This window comes from Chenopodium quinoa, unplaced genomic scaffold (assembly GCF_001683475.1).
Source record: "Chenopodium quinoa cultivar QQ74 unplaced genomic scaffold, ASM168347v1, whole genome shotgun sequence".
Classification (NCBI taxonomy): domain Eukaryota; kingdom Viridiplantae; phylum Streptophyta; class Magnoliopsida; order Caryophyllales; family Amaranthaceae; genus Chenopodium; species Chenopodium quinoa.
Window position 1 is genome coordinate 8,316,177 of NW_018743292.1, and position 21,878 is coordinate 8,338,054.

The 21,878-nt window shown below is 34.0% G+C and overlaps 1 protein-coding gene across 1 annotated transcript; it reads right to left on the bottom strand.

The window, feature by feature from the left end:
* Window positions 1-54: 54 nt before the first annotated feature.
* Window positions 55-5,933, bottom strand: LOC110736847 (heparan-alpha-glucosaminide N-acetyltransferase-like). The gene is made up of 13 exons (XM_021917174.1): window positions 5,697-5,933; window positions 3,499-3,636; window positions 3,307-3,388; window positions 3,099-3,175; window positions 2,890-3,005; window positions 2,655-2,772; window positions 1,891-2,007; window positions 1,659-1,750; window positions 1,294-1,360; window positions 1,116-1,197; window positions 897-988; window positions 671-814; window positions 55-429 (listed from the first exon to the last, which is right to left on the bottom strand). Exons 2-13 carry the CDS (start codon window positions 3,631-3,633, stop codon window positions 283-285), a joined length of 1,269 nt encoding a protein of 422 aa, XP_021772866.1. The 5' UTR covers window positions 3,634-3,636; window positions 5,697-5,933; the 3' UTR covers window positions 55-282.
* Window positions 5,934-21,878: the final 15,945 nt, after the last annotated feature.

Sequence of the window (21,878 nt, forward strand, 5' to 3'; positions counted from 1 at the left end):
TTTCATGAAAAAAAACAACTCCAAGATTTAAAGTTAAAAGGATTTTTTATCTTTTAGAGAAACACTTACATCTATCAAAGTACCATGGCATGAGTCTATGAAACCTTTTTCATAATACGGAGTAGATCTAATTTCTGTTGCAAAGTTTAGGATAGGAAGATTTTTTTTTAAAAAAAAAAAAAAAAAAATCATTACAACAATTGAAACTGTTACATGATTTTGCCAATCATTACAACGGTATGTAACAACAGAAACCAAGACTATACAATGAAGTAAGTAAAGCTAGAGCTTCCAGTATATCTTGAGCTGGTGCAGAATGCCAGAAACAACAGCCCAAAACAGGATTTCTGCAAAGATCACATACAACAGGATTCCAACTCTTTTTGAATGCCAAACTCCAATGAAAATATGCTGTTGAATCCAGTATACCTGCAGCATAATTATCCAACAATACTTTTAGAATGCAGCATGAATCTTATCTCGAGCCTCTTTCACTTATATCAAACTGAGGTACTTCCACAAGTAGTCTACTTAATATAAAGACTACTGGCTTAATTTTAAAAGTGGAGAATTTGACTCAGATTTCACACAGGGAACTAACTCAATATGATTTGGTAAGTTTAGTAAAAGATACAGTTTGAGTCATGTGGTACTAAGACTACTTACTTACCAGTGTATTGTGTGGATCATCATAGTACCACCCGTTAATAAATCCTGCAAAAATTCCCTCAGCAGCCATAACAAAGACAAGCATAGCATTCATGCCAATCCACTTGAATGGAAGAAACAAAAATTTAACATCTAAAATGTCAACCTGCCATGAAAATCCATCACAAGCTGGAAGGGATAAGGAAGGGAAAATCACAACTGTAGATGCTTTTGTTAAAGTAATGTACCAGCACATAAAAGGCCGAGAATACAAAGGCTGCTGCACCAGATGTCACACAAATGTAGCTGAAAGTATATAGCTGCTTGTTCAAAGGGATTGCTGTTTTTAGAGGTTAAGAGATTGATGAAAACTTTCAGGAATAAATAGTCAACAGATCAACTGAAGTCCCCCCCTCCCCTAACCCAACTCACAACCATAAAAATATTTAAGAAAATTTTGGACTTACCATTGGTGAAATGAAGCAAGAATCCTAAGATAAGGAGGGCAAGACCCATTGAAACCCAATACTTCAATCTGCCAGTGTGATCCTGTAATTATTGAAGAAAAAAAAAAAAAAAAATCAGTGGAGTGGAAATTACTTGAAACAAGGATTATGTTAGTATAATCACTATTAAAGGGCCAACCTTTATGTGAATAAGTACATGGCCAAAATGTACTCCAATGATAGTTGAAAGTATGGCAGATATTGAGCTGCATTCCCATGAGCAAAAATGATTTAAAGAACTTTCACAGCCAAAATCATTGCAACCTCTTGGATAGCATAGTTAGCAAGATGGAAGCAGAAAATAAAAGGTTAAAAAAAAAAAAATCGTACTTTGTTTCATAGAATCAGACAGAAACAAACTTTGTAAGTAGCATGAATCATTTGCTCAAAACCAAGCCAGGTCCCCCCATCATTGAGTTATAACTTATAAGTTATCATTCAATGAATCATCAGCCACAAACAGGAGCATAAACTCATTAATATGAAGTTAAATGGAGAACAAACCTCAAAATCCCTTCTGGATCAAATGGTGCATGACACCAGGAGGGAGCATTTTCCAGAAGAGGCCCCTCGTAAGGAGATTTTGCAGTGCAAGCCTGCAGTACTTCCAACAAGCACAACAAATCATAGATTTTATTAAGAATTATATAGAACTAATATAGGATTTTCCTTTCAGCTAATCTGTTCTTTGTTTAATTTCTTTACACTATAATACATGTTAAAGTTCATCTCTCACCTTAGATCTTCTCCATGCTGGATGTTTATACACATGATTAATCCCTAGCAATATTCTATCAACATATCCAACTGCATTACATGGAGGGTCCAATTTTCCTCTGACACCACACGTCACCTGCGATATAATTAGCTAATCTTACTATTCAAAACCAGGACAGTAACATAAACATCGGAAAATTTAGCATATATAACAACAGGATAAAAAAGGCAAAATGTTATGGCTAAATTCTCATCAGCCTTCCAAATCTAATAAGATTGTGGACTTGGAAAAAAAGTAGGAATACCACAACATAATTTTAGTAAAATATAAATTATTATTTTTTTATTTCCAATAACCTTGAAGAGATTAAGGAAGAAATACCAAGACTAACAAATGCTATAGAAGCAAGACAAAGATGTCACTTCATGCACTGATATCCCACAGACTTAACAATCAAAGGCAAAGATAATCAGTGATTTCTGTAAATGGATCCCACAATAAGTTACACCACTCAATACTGATTACACATTAGGTGAGGTCTGCAGAGGTCAATTTGCACATATTTTTACCCTTAACAAGTCAAGATTAGTAGAAAAGCTGTTTTCTGATGAAGTCCCCAGTGAAAACATTTTCTAGTGAAAAAGTACTTACGAGACTATTGAAGGTAGTACTTAGAGTAGCAGTTTACCATTCGGCAGTCCTACAATAGTAAGACAAGAGTTTCTTCTACATAAATACAGCTCAGATAATGTGGGCAAAGTGTAAGCAAAGGGATGACTTACAGTGAAATGTCTCCCATAATCGGGGCTCTCTGCATTCTGAACAGTGAATTCCCAATCGGGGACGTATACTCCATACAGCACAGAGAAGTAAATAATAAGAGCACATGCTCCAACCACCCTACAAATTCAAGATCGATAACAAACTGTTGATGTCAGGATATCCCAAATTTACAAGCCATGAGTAAATGAAATAACAGCGATCAGAAAGGCCATTTAAACAATAAATTTTACGCACCACTGCCAGCAGTATAACTTAAATACAGTGAATCGGCCAGATATTTGATAATTGGCTTGAAAGGATTTTGTTGCAATCTCCAGCAAGGCTACAACCAGATACGACAGAGCAATTCTCTGAAAATAGATCAGATATGGTTCATCAAACCCAAAGTTTCACTTTTAGAACTTCAGTTTGACAGTTTCGATAGGGAGAGAGAGTTACATCACCTGGAGAATTCCACACCACCTAATTCTTTTCATGTCAACTCCATATGTCAGTTTGTCAGGAGCATGAGAGTACCCTCCTTTAGATCAATGAAATTTTAAGTGTTAGCTTCTAACTTTTCTTCTTGTTATCTTTTTTAACTTTAATTGCTCATAAAGATTAAGAACATATATATAACGACTATACACATGTTTAGTTTGTTAAACTAACCTTGCAAAAGGATGCCCCATAAAATAAGTTTAAGGGTTCTAAAGATTACTTTTCTGCTAGCCATAAGTCGGTCCGGTACCCTCTGATCAAGATAAGAACACACAAAGCACAACCATATTATATGTATATTCTTCCAATTAATCGAAGCGCAAGGAATTTGTATGTAATTAGCATTCCAAAAAAAAATCCAACCTTGAGGGCTAAAGGAATTGCCATGCCAACAATGAATAAGAAGAAAGGCATGACGAAATCAGCTAAATTGCAGCCGTTCCATGGTGCATGTGAAATCATAGGCCATTCTCCTCCAGCATCATCCACTAAAATCATCAGCTACAACAATGATGGTTTTAAGTCAATAAGAGCCAACAGCTGGTGTAATAAAACAACAACAACAAAGCCTTAGTCCCAAAATGATTTTTTGACATCATTCCATATTTTTTCACACAAATGTTTAAACACCTCTTTTCTACCCAATTAAATCTATTCCACCCACAAGGCCAAAAGATATCCAAGTAAGGAACAAAGAAAAATCTCGACAGTAGAGTGGGCCCTGTTGAACCAATACACAGGCCTCACAGCTTAAATGCCCAGGACATATTCTATGTAAGTAGCATGATGTTTATATTATATATTAAGGAGTTTTTATGAAGATAGAAAAAAGAATATCCAAATTTCCTCTTGATCCCCATGAGATAATAGGAGGCAGATATATTCATTCCACAGCACCTAATTGAAGTTTTTAAAGCAATTCTAACAAAAGCTCTATTGCACTGGATAATCAACATACCTTGTGTATCAATATCAACATGACATTCAAGTCACAAAAACAGGTCAAATGGCTAACAAATTGAGACCTTCAATCTCATAACAGTGTGCCTTGTTGGCTAGTTATTCATTCTGATTAAATTGTTTGGTCAAGGATGAACACTATAAAGATTTATAATCATGTTTTTTTTCTTTTTTCTTTGGGTGTAGAAGAGCCATAGAAAGGAAAGTGATGTAGACGAAATTTAATCTCGGGTCATGCGGGTATTTAAGTCCTTAACTAGCTAAGCTCATCTATACTTACTTAGTTAGTATCTATTAACTATTGCTAAAACAAAACATTGCTGACATAATCAACCCTCAAACAATCTTACATGTCATTTTCACATTAAAATTTTTCCCTCCAATTCTATATGTAATGTCATCAATTATTAATGGTTTTGTTTTTTTATTTTTAATCTACACTTTTGACTTCAAAGCATAAATTTTTATATAAATTTTTCAATTAACCAAGTTTCTCTCCTAATTTATACTTTCACATACCTAATTTATATTTTCACATACCTAATTTGTTTGATGTTTGACCGTGGTTTCATTTTTTTTTTTTTTTACTTTCTTAAATGTATATTATTTTTATATCTAATTCTAATCTTCATATAAAATATAATGCAACTAAACATAAATGACGAAAATGATTAATTTTAATCGTGCATCGCACGGGAAAAAACTAGTTTAAAAACTAAAACCAAAAAACACACGTGTCATCATTCGGTGACACTTCCCTATCTTCTTCACTTTTTCAACCCAAAAAAGCCACGTGTCTAAGCTTATCTATTTTAGTTCTTATATTAAGCTTCCTGAACTTTTCATTTCTCCCACGCGGCTCATCTTCATCTCCTCTCTTCAATTCAACCTTAAATCAAAATTAATTGTCCATTTTGCCTTCAATTTTATTCCCTCAATCTTCTTCTCCCTTCGTTAATAGCCTCATTTGAATTCAATACTCCAAAATTTAACTTCTTTAATCATTTAGAATTCAATAAAGATCAATTGTAAAAGGGCCGGGGCAAAACTATTCCTGCTCACAAACTAACTATGACCAATACTCAACCATGGGTTCATGCTACTATTTAACAATGTAATTCATTACCCCATCTAATCATTTTCAAATATACATTATTATATTCAATGTTCAAAAGCATACAAAATGTTGGACGGGCCGAACGGGCCAAAAGCCTAGTTAGAAATTAATAACATGGTCACATTCAGAATTTCAATATTCAAATGCCCAACTCAAGAATTTAACCTTTGCAGAGAAAGAGTTTCTTAGCAGAGAGTTTTACAACTTTAATCATAAATCAAAAGCAAATAATTGACAAATTAAGGCTATAAAAGTTAAAGTCTTTTTTGAAACAAGTTAAGGTCTTACTCATTAAAGGTTAAAAATTCCGTTCAACTAGCTATTTGATAAGTTCGAAGTATTGATTAAGAAATTTCATTTAACTTAATTCAGTTACTAAGCCTATGTTAAGAAATTCATAACTTTGAAGAAAAAAAAAAAATCAGAAGTATTATTGAAGCAAGCAAAGAAATGAAAAGGGTGAAGAAAAAAAGAGAGAAATTACAGCAACAGTAAAGCCTCTAAAAATGTCAAGAGAATCAAGGCGCTTTTTCTGGTTGGAATTTTCAGAAGGTAGCTCGTTCTGTTTTTCATGGGCAGAATCAACTGATTTGGTTGGTTGTTCTTCATCAATTTCAATCTGACTTAGCTCGTATCGCTCATCTTGGTAAGTGTCAACCCCCTCTACTCTCTTTACTAGTTTGGTTATCTTTCTATTTTTTTCTACTCCTCGAGTTGAACTTTAGAGCCTATTTTTTTTCTACTCCTCGAGAGATTAGGGGATCTCAACTCACAATAAAATCTTAGTCATATATCGTCATACGGAGTACATAGCATGGAAAGAAACCACCACGATACCCTAGACCACCCAATCTGAAGTTGGGATGATGAGAATCGGACTTTTAAGTTTTAACTCCAAGCAAAGGTTGGAACAATCAAGCGGGTTATTTCATTTGTGTTTTCGGTTTGCTTATTACGAGACATTAGTTATACATTATACATTGGGATTTTTAATTTTTGAATTAGACTTGGACCAAACGTTTTTGTATTTATTACACTATGATACACCCCTCCTATTATTCTCCATTTTCATATGTTAAGAATTATTACAAAACCTAATTGGAGAACGAAACTCTTATAGAAAATGGGGATGATCTTATTCTATTATTTGAATTAGGCTTGGACCAAACGCTCTATTATTTGTTACACTATGATACACTCCGTCTATTATTTTCCGTTTTCATATGTTAACAATTATTAAGAAACCTAATTGGAGAATGAAACTCTCGTAGAAAATGGGGAGGATCTAGTACTAATTATAAAACGTAGTACCCCCTTTCAAAAAAATAAAATTAACCGTAGTACTCCACATAAGAGCAGTTATTAATGTTCCGAATATGATGTTTTTCACTTATTTCGGAATGCATATCCGGAATAACGCCTAGAAGTACATCTTTTGACACTCGAACAAAAGTGTCACATTGATGGTAATTACTACTTGTTATCCTGCATAACTTTAAAGGTTAAAAAAGATGCAAGTTTTTAATGTGAAAGCGTCACATTGGTCTTCACCTCTAATGAGGTAGAAGATATGTATACGGTATACCCTTTGGTTTAGTAGGCCTACTTATAGCAATACAAGTTCGAAAACTGATAAAATTATGGCATCACGTGACAGTGGCGGAGCCAGAAATTATAATTTGGGGGAACAGATTTTTGATATCTAATAATTCAACAAAAAATCACAAGAAAAAATATCACATAAATTGTTTTATATTTGAATTGCATGCATATGACAATTATTCTTATATGGTAAAAGAGGAGTTGTAACAAGTTTCATTGCATATTAAGAAAATTATCCAACAAGACCAATTATCTGAATTTATGAAAAAAGGGATTGTCAAATTCAGTAGCAAAAATTGAGATTAGTCGTGTAGAATTTTTTTTTTAATTTTTTTTAAAAAATTTTGGTTATCTGGTAGTCTTAGAAAATAGAAACTAGAGCTCAAGTTCAGTGCCATGATAAATAATACAAGTACGAAGACAATTAATTAATTATTTTTAGTTGACAGTAATAAATGAGGTTACTTGTACAAATAAATAAAAATTACTCTTAAAATTCAATGTAGTCACACAAAAGACTTATTTAATTGGTATCATAGTTACATAAAAATAAATATCCCAAATACATTTCCACAACAACAGAATAGATACAATAGGCAATTTTTTCCCTTGCAAGCTAAGGTTATTACGCATAAATTGTTCAAAAAAGGAAACTAATTAATTATTATCAAAGAAGACGCATAAATTGAATATTAGGATTATTAGTTAGCAAAACAAATTTTAAAGACAAAGAAGGAAGCCAATCACTTGAAACCTCCATTATCATTCTCACAAGTCACAACATTCCATTTTGACGATCGAGAAAAATTATCACATATGTACAGTATTAAAGAAGAAATGACATATATTAAAAAAGAGAATTCAACACCTTATTGAAGAAGATGAACAATTATTACTCCAAGGTAAGCGATTATTTCCATTATAATTAAAATGTAGTCGATTATGATAGATATTAAGCACTTTTTTTTCTTTTTTTTTTCTTTTTTTTGTGTGTGTGTGTGTTATAGTATGATAAATAATCAATAATTCAATAATAATATACTAAAAGACACACCAGCAATGACACGTGTCATCTCCTGGTGTGTCCTTAGTTTTTTTTCGAAAAAAAAAATCTATTTAAGAAACAAATCTTTTACATATATAAAGTAATAATTACATACAAAGTATAATAAAAGATTGATGTATCTTTCCATAAAAAAATGATAAAAAAAATTAAGATTATTTGTGACATATGGACTATTTTTTTAAGGAAAGAAATATTATGTACTACATTTAGTTTTTTCTTCGCTCTTTTTATTATTTTTAAATTATGTAGTTGAAGCTACATGCTTAAAGAATGAAATGTGAATATCAAATCAATAAATGATACTTTGATTATTTCCTTGAATAATTATGATTGGAATATCAATCAATTAATACTCTATAATTAACTATACATACTTCAATAATACTTGCCAAGAACGACACATGTTGATCATTCTTAGTGTGATTTTTCCTTGCCATTTTTGTTGTTTTCCAGCATTTAATTGATATGAATATAACATACAAAAGTCAATTTTTTTTATATAATGTAATTAATGTTAATTTAAAAAATAGTTATTAAAAATTACCGTGCATGACACGGGACCTAACCTAGTTTTTAATATAAAAGGCACTACCATCATTAGGTGCGCAGATCAAACCGTTGAAAAAACAACAAAATGGTGGAGGGGGACATAGACAAGTTTAACCCTATGAGATAAATTTTATGTTTATCAAGAAGAGAAACATAGAATTACCCGCTTCAATGATACAACCAGAAATGAGCAGTAATTTGTGCAAAAGGAAAAGAAATATATATATATATATATATATATATATATATATATATATAAAAGGTCGGGATCCGATGAGAACCACCTCTTATGTGAAAACTCATCCCATATGTGAGAACAAATCTCAGCCATTAGATTGTATTAATCCAACAGCTGAGATTGTTCAACTAATAATGGCAATAATGTAATTCTTAAAACAAACAAATCAGCCCCCACAACCCAAATTACGTACAATTTGTATACTTCTCTTTCTCTCTCTTTAAAGCTTGAAGGTGGGATTTCTCTCTCCTCCTCTTCACTGCTGCATAATATCAAGTTTCGAATTGATTTCTCTTATTCGAATTTCTCTTAATTTGATTTTAATTTTGATAATTTTAATTGAATTCCCAAACTTCTTGTTCTGATTTTTGTAATTTTGATAATTTCAAATCATCTTCTTCCAATTTTGATAAGTTCAAAACAACTTGAAGATGGGATTACAATGGAGATTAAAAATTGAAGATCGACGATTTGTTTCCGGAATCATAAGCAAGTTCACACCGACCTCACTCGCAATTGCTCGTGAATCTCGATGTAAGTTTCCGGAATTTGATGATTTTTCATTTAATTTTAATTTTTTGTGGATCTAGTTTTCGAATTTGATTTTGAGCTTACGGTGAATGAAATTGAAGCATTATTTGAGTTATTCAAAAAATTGAGTTGTACAATCATTGACAATGGCTTAATTTTTATTCTGAATCAAATTTAGCACTATATTTATGGTCAGCATATTCAGTACAATGTTCTTATTATGTTCTTATTTACGAATGATGTTATTATGCTCCTATGTTATTAAGTTCTTATTTGCAATCAAATTTAAAATGAGCAAATAAATTGAAAATGAGCAAACCTAAATATGTGTAATAATATAAGAAAAAAATATAATGAGCAAACATAATTAAAATGAGCAAATACAAAAAAAAAAAAAAAGAAAAAAAAGAGCAAATATAAAAATGAGCAAATAAGGAAAATAATTTGGTGGTGGTAGGGTGAGGGTGCGACAGCAGCGGCGGAAAGGATGGTAAAATTAAACTGTGGTTATAAATAAAAATGAAAAAAAAAAGGTGAGATTTGTGACATTGTGTGAGCATATTTTGATGGGATAAGTTTTTGATGATTTGGTCTATGGCGAAATTGTACATGTACACTTTCTTTAAATTATGACTTCTTGACCATATTGTTGTGTTTTTATTTAAAATTTGAGTATAATTGTTTCATATTGTTGATGTTGCTAGGATAGTTTGTTTTGTTGGGGTTGTGCTTCCTAAATACTTATTTGCTCATTTCACAAATATGTGAAATAATATAGAAAAAATATAATGAGCAAACATAATTAAAATGAGCAAATACAAAAAAAAAAAAAAAAAAGCAAATATAAAAATGAGCAAATGAGGAAAATGAGGAAAATAAGCTAGTGATGGTAGGGTGCAGGGGACAGCGACGGTGGCAGGGGAGTGACAGTGAGACAAGTTGTGGTGATGCTGGTGGTGGTGGTAGGGTGCAGGGGCAGAGGAAGGAGAGAGAGTTTGGTGGTGGTGGTGGTGGTGATGATATGGTGTAAGGAAGATGGTGAGAAATGGCAAAAATCAAATATATCATAGTCAGCAAATATATCATACATGTTCTATTATAGGCAGCAAAGTTGATTATTTGTTCACTTTTTGTTGCACAAATATAGTGTTTTTTATGATTAGTAGTAAAATTCTTTTACATGGTTTGAATTGGGAGTTCTTACATGTCATATTTTGTAGTGTAGAACATAGTCTACCTTCTGCTATTCAACCCCTTATTCTGCCCCCTTGCTACTACAGGCACCCTTCTACTGCTCCTCCTCTTCTCTTATTATGTTTTTATCTTTTATTGTGTTATTGACTTGTTATTGAGCAAAATAGAATTAAAATGAGTAAATATAATAAAAATGAGCAAACAGAATTTAAAATGAGCAAATATAACTAAAGCTATATTTTCTACTTTATTATGTTCTTAACTTGTTTTTTGTAATATTCTGCAGAAATGATTAGCAACAACGAACAGTGTAATAGTGATTCTAGTGCGAATGGCATAAGGAGTATGTGTTTTGGAACGTGGTTTATGTTACTGTACACGCGGTAAATTACAGGAAATCCATATGGCTGTGCTTTCCTATATAGCAGTGAACATAGTACGACTATACGAGCAATCACTTTTGTTAAAGCTAAACCCTGAGATTTCCTACTTGCAGTGTAGTTGGATTTTAAATTTACAACATGTCATATGTGAACCTATTAGCTTAATTGGTAGAGCATTATGTAAATGCATAGGGGATGTAGGTTCAATTCCTACATAGGTTATCTTTATAAACAAAATTAATTTAAAAAAAAAATCAAATTCGTACTAATTATATGAGCAAAAAATGGTTTGAAATAATTTATAACTATATAAACTTTGTTACAATCAAACTCTCATACAAACTTATGTCTCCACATTACATAAATGAACCTACGTGGGATTCGAACCCACATCTTTTGTGCATTTGCACAATGCTCTACCCTTGAGCTAGTAGGCTATTGTATTTAAAACATTCAAACACACTCACAAATGAGCATTAATTTGACAAAATGAGCAAGAATCATTTGCTCATTTGAAAAATGAGCATTAAATAGTTTGCTCATTAAAGAAAGGGGCATTGAATTTTTTTGCTCATTTGACAAATGAGCAAAAAATAATTGCTCATTTGACAAATAAACAAAAAAATTAATTGCTCATTTGACAAATGAGCAAAAATTTAATTGCTCATTTATCAAATGAGAAAATAATTAATTGCTCATATGAAAAATGAGCATTAAGTAGTTTGCTCATCTGACAAAGGAGCATTGAATTATTTTGTTCATTTGACAAATGAGCAAAAAATCAGTTGCTCATTTGTCAAATGAGCAAATAATTAGTTGCTCATTTGTGTGGTAAAATGTGTTCATGGCATAGGTCGCGTGAGCCCTAGCATTGTTCGGGTTGTAACAAACACCACCTGGTTGAATGGCTTTGCAATCAACTCCTTGGCTGCAGACGTAATTGATGTTGGACTGCAGTTGTGCATTAGTGGCCTGTTGTTTAGGCACACACCATCCTTTAGCAGGGCCAGGTCCAGCAGGCTAAGCAGTCGATTTTGGTGGCCCTACAGGATTAGGACGCGTCTGAGACTGCAAGCGAAGGAAACACCAAATATTATGAATAGAATCTGCAACACCAGAAGCCGATGCGTCTTTATTCACAATCTCCAGCTTTTATACCTGAACATTTGCATTGCAACAGCCAATGTGATGTGAGCCACCAGACAACTATTATATCTTAAGAAGATTTTGTGAGCTAACTCCATATTATGAATAGAATTAGCATTAGTTGTTTCACATTGTAACCTTCCCTCATTGAACACGAAAGGTGACATTAGATCAAGAAATTGATACGCGTTAGACATTAATATTCACATTGAACAATGAGTGTCAACAGTAATAGGAAATGGACATGTACTCACATTGTTGTAAAATATTCAGTGGTTCATATTTACTACTCTGGCATTAAGTATTGTTTAGGCAGATGATAAAGACGATACACTACTAGGAAAAGGTCCATTTCCGACGGATACAAAAATCCGTCGGAAAAAACGAAATTTCCGATGGATTTATATTCCGTCGGAAATTTCTGACGGATATGGGTTTCCGTCGGAATTTAATTCCATCGGAAAATATTTAGTTTCCGAGGAAAAATTCGTAGGAAAATAAATATTTTCCGACGGATTTTAAATCCGTAAGAGATTTCCGACGGAATTAAATCTTCCGTCGGATTTTTGATTTTTTTTTTTTTTTAAAAAAAAAAAAAAAACATAAACCTAACCCTAAAACACGGAAAAAAAACCTTTCATTTCTCATTTCACTCTCCGCCACTCTTTCCCCTCTTTCTCTCGTTTCTCTCTCCTCTCCTCTTTCCACTTCTCTTCTCTTTCTCTCTCCTCTCCTTCTGTGTTCTTCTTTCCCTTCTCCTCTCCTCTTCTCTTTCTCTCTCCTCTCCTTCTGTGTTCTTCTTTCCTTTCTCCTCTTCGCCTCCAGCATCATCAATAACGCAACATTATCAATAACACCAACATCATCAATAACGCAACCACCAACATCATCAACAATGCCACCATCGCAACAACCACCGATAACACCAAGGCCGCGCAAGAACAACATCAACAACACCGTACAGCCGTCGCGTCACCTCCAGCGCCGCCGCGTCACATTCAGTCGTACCGTCAATATCTCATTCTAGATCTACATTTATTTTGGTTAGAATTAGATCTAGTTTTATTTTGTTCAAATTTTAAATGTATAACTTTTTTTTTTGAAATAATTGTATATTTAAGTTAAAATATTTGAGATAATTGTATAATATAATTTGTTTTTGTTAAATTTTGAATTTTGTGATGATTTAGATCTGTTTAATTTGAATAATTGCTTCTGTTTTTTGTTTTGATTTTTTTTTGTTGAGGTGTCACGGGTTATTGCCGTTTTTTTGGGGTTAATGGTGGTGGTGTTGGTGGTGGTGGGGTGGGCTGTTGTGGTGGTGTCGATTTGGTTTGGTGTGGGTGGGCTGTTGTGGTGGTGTCGGTGATGTTGGGATGGGGTTGTGGTGGTGTTGGTTTGGTTTGGTATTGGGGTGGGAATAATGCGGTGTCGGTGGTGGTAAGGGTCTGGGTTAAGGGTGGGTCTGGGGTATGGGTGGGTAGGGGGGCAGGGGGTGGGCTAGTGGTGGGGGTGGTGGGTGGGTTTTTGTTTTTTTTTTCTATTAAAGCTTCCGACGGAAATTTCCGTCAGAATGTAGTAGATTCCGACGGAATTTTTCGTCGGAAAAGGTATATTCCGACGGAATATTCCGTCGGAAGCTTGGCTTGTTGCAACGGAATTTTCTGTCGGAACCTTGTGACGGTCTTCCCAATTTAGTCAAACTTGCCTCCGACAAAACATATTCCGTCGGAAAGGTCCATTCCAACAGAATATCGCGAAATTCCTACAAACTGTATTGCGACGCTGCTTTCCGACGGAATTCCGTCGGATTTTTTTCTGTCGTTGATTGGCTGTTTTGTAGTAGTGGATAAAAAACACAAATTGGACCAAATTTTGGCCAAGTACAATTTCATAACTTCATTCTAGAATGAGGCTTTACTGAACAAGGGTATGGTGCATTGCTTACTTAACCTGAATACCTTTCTTCTTGTTTTTCTCATTGACATTAATCCATACATCGCCGAGTGCAGTTCAAAACTCTTAAAGCTTGTCATTTCATAAGAGAAAGTCTTAAAAGAGGGAAATAGATGAATAGCAGGATTTAAGTCCTCTGTCTCACCTAAAAACAATGGTAAATTTTCTGGATTTTAAACTTTTTCCAAATTTGAATAATAGTCTGACTATAGATCCTAAGGCGATAGCTTACAACACAGAAGCAGATGTAACATCTAGGCTAGAATGTATATATACATAAGAGTGATAGACCATTTGTCTGTCTGAAACTCTGAATAACCTTGTGCTTTTGCTGTTTAACTTCATGGTATTAGAAGACATGGGAAAGATTGTTATATCAGTATATTTTTGCAAAAATTAACTTTAAACATCAATTTCCCAAACTCGAGTCCGAATAGCTTCCTAAGTATCCAAAGACATGGAAAAGACTGTCAAATCAGCACTGTTGGTGCTCCTTTTTGTTATTGCAATTGGTAAACAAAACTATCTGCTAACATTTCTATTTTACCTTGACTTTTCTATAAAGCATTTTAAGTCGCACAATTTAACTGATTTGTTTGTTTAAGCAGGTTTACCAGTGGGTCAATCGTGTTCCAGCTCATACGACTACAGAATAACAGGCTGTCCCTGTGTTAATCATGAGTGTAAATGCTCGTACCAAACAACAAATATAAACTCACAAGTGCCACCAACAGCAAATATAAACTCACGAGTGCCACCAAAGCCACCAACATCCCATCGAAAGGTGTAGAGTCCCTAGAATGAATAACAATAAAAATCACAAATCGATTACAAGGATCTATTTACATTCAAACTAATTGAACGAGTATAAAACATTAAGAAACCAGAAAATGAACAAAATTAAATTAGAATCTCATAAAATTGCTTCGTACGATCATCACATGATACAGACTACTAAAAATCACATAAAAAGTGATGTGTTTTTTTTTTTTTTTTTTTTTTGGGCAGGACCACTTCTATGATCACATGATACAAACACAAAGAGATGAGCAGTCCCTTCTTCCACTTCTATGATCACACATTGCCATCAGAACGTCCCCACTACTATCTCTCAAAATAGCTCCAATACCCACCTTGTCATCCCCTTTTAAGTTGAGTTTTGGAGTATGTACCTGGTGGAGGAGGGAGCCATTTGTCCTTACAGGTCTGAATGCGCTTACCACCCACCTTAAAAGCTTATAAACTTGCTTTTGAAGATAATTGTAAATATGTAATATGATTAAATTATATTGATCTAGCTAAAATGTAGAGTATGGCCTTTAAAAATATCAAAGCCTTGTAAGTTAGGTAGTACCGTAGTAATGATAGTTTCTTTTCACTTATTCCATGACCAAATCAAAGTATGTACTACCTACTTCCCAGAATCTTAAGATTACAAAATGTGAGAAGCCTTGACGTTATAATTGATGCTACTTATCAAGAAATCTCAAATACATCATACGAGAGTAAAATTCAAGCAATAATAAAAGCTAAATCGAAATGCCAATTGAGGTTCATCAGACACTTGGTGTACACATCAACAAAACATGAATGAAACACAAATTAAAGACAATAATTTGTTCTGAGTATAGTAATAGTATAAAGAGAATAGGACATACCTTGCTACACATTAGGCAGTCCAAAAAATATGAGCAAGCCAAAGTCCAATAATCACTGAAGGATTACAAGCACTGTTAATGTTAATTGAAAGTTAATTGAAAGCCAAATTGATGGTTGAGATTAGATGCATGTCATTCAATAAAATTAAATCTGATATATTCAATTTATTTGATCACGTAGCCACAAATTTCTTTTATTTGATCACGTAGCCACAATAAAATTAAATCTGATATATTCATTTTATTTGATCACGTAGCCACAAATTTCTTATTCTCACTCCCCTCATTCTGGTTAATTTTCTCTCCTCTCTTTTTTGATAGTACTACGTACAAAATTTGGGGATTTTTTTTCTCACCTCTTCTCTCTCTCCTCACTTGAGAAATTACACCTAGATTATTTTGACCAATCGATCAGATTACTCATTGTGATTTCGATCTAATTACAAAAAGTCCTAGAAAATTGATAACATTGATTACGAAATTTATAGGTGATGAACTGTGAGTCGTTGCAATTAATTGGAGAAATGTAGATTATTGATGATTCAATTGAAGAATTTTGAAGGTGGATGAAAATGTTAGAAAATTATAGTTCCTACTTATACAAAATCTAGCACTATGAATTTGTGAAATAAGAAATTACAAAGTAAAATGTAACCAATTACACCAACAAACCAAACACTAACAAGTTTAGAAAGTAAAATTACAGAAAAACAAACTAAACTACAAGTATGAAGAATTACACTTGCCTCACTCCAAGTCAAAGAAACAACCAAGAACACGAGAATACCATGGACCACGTGAGTCTTCAATACTTGATACTCGTCTAAGGCGTGTAAACACTTTCTTAAAGCGATAATTTCCCCCACAACGGTGCTTGGGTTGAACTAGAAATTCACTTTGAGATACAATAGACGAACTCCACAATCTTAGCACTAAGATATGTAGAATGATGATCAAATTCTCAACAATTAACTTAATTGATGGAGTTTTCTATAAGAGATTGCAAGTTTCTTAGAGAAAATTTGTGAAGAAGAGAGAAAACTTGGAGAGAAAAAAACAGAGAGGATAAAATCATCAACTGCTCTTATTCTTTTAATTTCGCAATTAAAAGAAAAACGAAACCGCAACTGCCAGGAGGAGCGGGTGCTCCTCACAAAAGTTGCGAAATTTCACAAGAAGGCAGTGAGGGGCGCGGTTTAAGTGAGGGGCGCGGTTTAGGCGCGACCAGACACGCGGCCGCGCCAACCTCATCCTTCTAAATTGCCAATTTCCAGAGAGGTACGCGATTTAGGCGCGCTCTTTGCGCGGCCGCGCCTACCTTGCGTGGGCGCTCTTTATGGTACGCGAGCGCGCAACTATCAACACTCTAAATATCTAACAGAAAATGAGATGGAAATGGTGGTAAATGTGATTGAAATTTCTTTTTCACTTTCTCTTTGTAAGCTAAAGGTACATCAATGGTGGTCCTTCAGATTTTTTCACTTTCAGACTCCGGCAAACAATACCAGCAACATCGTCGTGGCTATGGTGGTTTTGTGGCAAGAAGGGAAGCAACATCCATGGTTGTTTTTGTGGGTTTTATGGATGTGATTTTCGTGGGTTTGTGGGTGGTCTGGGTTTAAGGGTTTAGTGGGTGGGTGGTTTCGGTGATTTTTTGGTGGGTTTGTTGGTGGTTTCGGTGATTTTCGGTGGGTTTGTGGGTGGTTTTGCTAGGTTTGTGGGTGGATTCAGAATTTTGGGTGGGTGTCGGTGGTGGTGGTGGTGGTGGTCTAGGTTTGGGGGTTTTGGGGGTGTCGGTGGTGGTGGTGGTCTGGGTTTGGGGTTTCGGTGGTGTCGGTGGTCTGGGTTTGGGGGTTTCAGTAGTGGTGGTGGTCTAGGTTTGGGGGTTTTGGTGGTGTTGATGGTTGTGGTGGTCTGGGTTTTGGGGTTTCGGTGGTGTCGGTGGTCTGGGTTTGGGGGTTTCGGTAGTGGTGGTGGTCTAGGTTTGGGGGTTTTGGTGGTGTTAGATGGTTGTGGTGGTCTGGGTTTGGGGGTTTCGGTGGTGTCAGTTGTGGTGGTGGTATGGCATGGAGAGAGATGGAAGGGGAAGCTCCTGGAAGCAGTGGGTATGCTGGGGAGAGAGGTAGCAAGTACATCTGAGATTATTGAAAGCATGGGAAGAAATTCATTAATGTTTTGGCTTTGTTAATTAATCTATCAAGTCATAGTGTTTTGAAGTGTGAAGCTGTTGATGACCAATTGGTGTATGAATATGCAGGATGATGCCTCTGTTTTTAAACTGTTAGATCTTGTTAGTAATAATGGGTGGTTAAGATTTTCTGTTTTTAGTTTTCACCATAAGCCCTATATATATACATACACACACACACACACACACACACACACACACACACACACACACACATATTAAGGATAACATTAAGAACCCCTCCTCACGAGGGGAATTATATATCGGTATATATTACTAGGCTTTACTGTATTTGTATAGCATGCTAATTTGGACTGATTGTTTTTCATTTGTGTTTTGGTTTACAGCATAGAATTTCTGTTTTGTAGTAATAAATATTAGATCTTGAGGCATGATCTTATTATCCTTGGGTATAGACTTGTAAGAGGTGCAAGAAGGTCATGAGCACAACTAATTTTGAGAGGAAGAAAGAAACAAAAGGGTATCCCCACAATCAGACTGTTTTCGACAAGGCAATTGAGTAAGTAATCAGACTGCACTGCTTTATATTCATCTGAAAGGTTTATGCTTGAATGGAAAAACAATCCCATTGGCTAAATTGTGCAACTGTGCAACAAATCGACACTGAGAAGAAGTATTAATACACTAGTTTTCATCCCCGACCCTGGGCATAGGCAAGAGGTGCGACGGCTTAGGGCCCAGGGCTAGAAGGGGCCATAAATCTCAGCACATATTTTTCTATATTAAAAAAAATGAATACAATTACAACATAAAACTTAGTTGTAGTCCAGCGGAGTGAAGCGGGCTAGACTATGGAGTGCTACCTTCAAAGAAGGTGCAAGGAGCGACTCCCCTAACTAACTCTTTTTTACTTTTTGCATCGGTAACTTCTCCCATGTCATTCTTTACTTAATTTTGTGGTGACCTTTATTACCTTGTTTTGTTTCTTTTTTTTCATGATATTTTCTTATACTTTTCTGTAAATGGTATTGACCTTTTTATTAATTTATTTCTCATATTAAGAAGAACTTTTTTTTCAGTTTGCATTTTTCCACGAAAAAAAAGATAATCAGTTGTGAGATTATAGCTATGAATTAGTAATTATACTAACATTTCCCCTTTTTTTTTTTCCGACAACAAACTAACTACCAGTTTGTGAAATTGAATTAAATGTATAAATATTACTCACTTGTTTTTTTTATTAAGTGATCCATTAGTATTTTTGCACTATTTATTTGCTCACTTTGACTAATGTTTGTGATTCATATATAAGATAAAATTTAGTCTTGTGGGTAATTGTTGAATTGTCTTAATGAATAAATTATTAATTTTTAATTTTTATAATTTATACATATTGATAATTAAAGATATCATGATCAAAGATTTGTATCAATCGGTATATATGGCCAACAGAAATAGAGCACTTATTAAAAAACATGGAGAAACTATTATACTAAAAGTGCTAACATGTTATTATAAGGGCCCTAATTTCTTACTTTGCCTAGGGTCCATAAAATGTCAAGAACGGGCCTGCTAGTTTTGGCCTGGTGTGAGGCAGAACCAAAGCAAACCAACCCAACAATGTTAAAGATAATGCACATAATGCTGCTCAAGTTAGACTATCTCCAATGGTGAGACTTGAGGGAGTTTTTTTTTTTTACGAGAGAAAGTATTTTTTACAAAGTATACCGATAAATTGGTATCTAAACTTAGCAACTCCAAAAGAAAGTTGCTAAGTTTAGATACCCAACTTTGAGTTCATTTGACAAAACGTGTGGGCTCTTATCATAATTATAATATATTTTGTAATTTATTTCAGTTTTGATATATATATATATATATATATATATATATATATATATATATATATATATATATATTTGTTTTGTTTTGAAAAAACTTACAATTAGTATACTTTAGAGAGTCTTACAATTGAGAAATTAGATTTCACATGAGTTGCTAAATTGAGAAGTGGGTTGGGTATCACTATTGGAGGTAAAAAAAACAACTCATTTTGTATTTCAATACTCAAAGTTCAGTCTCACCGATAGAAATGGTCTTATAACATTTAGTATTCCTCAAAAAAAAAAAAAAATAAGGTTATAACATTTAGGAAATACTAAAACCTACCAAAAACCAATATATTTCAACATGCATGGTAAAATATCTTGTTTAGAAGCTGAAATACATTGTAGTTTAGTTTCCCAACAAGACATGGACAAATCCAATTCAACCAAAGTTACATAATGACTTGAACCGAAAACATAGAACCTAACGAAGTAATCTTAAACAGCCTCAGTTAAGAATTTAAGATAGATAAAAGTGTTTCCTACTCGGCTACTCCGTATTTCATAACCAAATATGTCCAAGGTTTAGTATCAATATTAGCTTTACTTGCTTTATAATTATAACCCATACAAGTTAGAAATTTAAAACTAACGATTAAATTTTTTTTCATAATGATACAGGTTTAGTATCATTATTGAAAAGTAATGAATATGATAGAAAATAAATAATACGGAGTAATAATAAAAAGTAATACGGAGCAGTGGTTTTGGGTGGGGAATGGGGAAATAAGGCTTCAACCCCTAAAAACTCTTAACTGAGGAATTACTTCGTCTTCCAGATACTCTGCCTCTGAGTAACTGAGTTGAGCAATGAAGATGGCGACTAAATCTGGTAATCTTCTTCACTGCAATTCTTATTACAATTTCTTCACCTCTCTACTTGGATTTCGTTGTTATTCCGATTGCTCTAAATTTCTTGCTGTTGATGATGACGACCCCAAATTGTTTCTCAAATTTGTTAGACAACAATCCAAATTAGGGTTTACTGATGTCGAAACCCCCCTTTCCCATTTCCACCACATGAAATCGATGCGACCTCTTCCATCTATCATTGATTTATGGATTAAGTTTCTCTCTCTTATAAGAAAATCATTCCTAAATTTTTACTCCGTTTTTTTTATAAAATCAACGTACACTTAGACTAATGCCGAGTTTTTGGTGGCTTAATATTTATTTTTTTGAGGAATTTTGTGGGAGGTTTGTATGAAAATTATAGATTATTAAAACAAATATTAGCTAATAGTTTAATTAAATAAACTCTGTTGTCAGACTCATCAAGCAACTCCACTTCAAGCTTAACGTCTTGATCTTCTATTTTGGTCATGGTAAAGAGTGTAGCAGGTAAATTACCCTTAAACTGCAATTTCAAGTACCTTGATGCAGATGGCTTAGCCTGTTGAGGCAACGTTAACTGTTATAAGTCGTAGGTGGATCATAAAGAATTTAGGATTTGTTCACGACCGTAAATTCTTGCACCAAGCCTTACTCCAAAAGTCTGGTCTATAGGTGTGATATTTACAATAGACATCGTGAGTGAATGTTGTAAAGTGGTAAGTCATATATTTAAGGAAAATTTGTGAGGATGATTCTTTTAAGTGGTTAAACTTGTGAGGAAGGTCCATTTATGAAAAAGGTGGCATAAAAGGTCCTTTTATAGCGATTGGGTTGTGAGGAGGGTCCTTTGACCAAACTCCGACGTTTACTTACATATTCCGCCAAAAAAAGTCACATGACCACTTGAATCAGCATTTTTTTTTTTCTTTCCTCTTCATCTTCTTCCTCCTTTTCAATTCCACACCTCCATGGCTCCATGAATGGCATTTCCGGCCAGACCTCCGCCCACATCCCTTTCCCCTTTGCAATCAAATGTATCATAGCAATACTAAAAACACAGATTCTCAACTACCCGGTAAATACTCTGTATTTCCTAAAGGATCGATATATATGACTTGCATCCAATTCACCCAGAAAAAGCTACAACTACAAAATACCCTAAAGGATTGATAGATATAACCCGACAATACTAACCCAACATTTATCAGCATCCAATTCACCCCGCAAAAGTTACTACCAATCAATGACTTAGCCATAATATTATTCACTTAGAACGACAACAATATTGCAGCCCAATTTAATTCACAACTATCCTATCAACTATTATCTCTAACAAAACTCGATGGTAAAATTAAAAGACGGAAAAGAGTTGCAAAATATCGATTGAATTCTATTAAATTATAGTCGGTATTCATAAGCTTTGACGAGATTCACATATTATATGCTAATTTAACATAAAAATTATTGAAATTAA

Excerpts from the sequence above, each read along its gene's own strand:
- LOC110736847 (XM_021917174.1), bottom strand. The coding sequence starts at position 3,633 with ATGATTTTAGTGGATGATGCTGGAGGAGAATGGCCTATGATTTCACAT. Across the intron at positions 3,389-3,498 it reads CAATTCCTTTAGCCCTCAAG|AGGGTACCGGACCGACTTAT; the intron begins GTTGGATTTTTT and ends TATCTTGATCAG. Across the intron at positions 3,176-3,306 it reads ATGGGGCATCCTTTTGCAAG|GAGGGTACTCTCATGCTCCT; the intron begins GTTAGTTTAACA and ends ATTGATCTAAAG.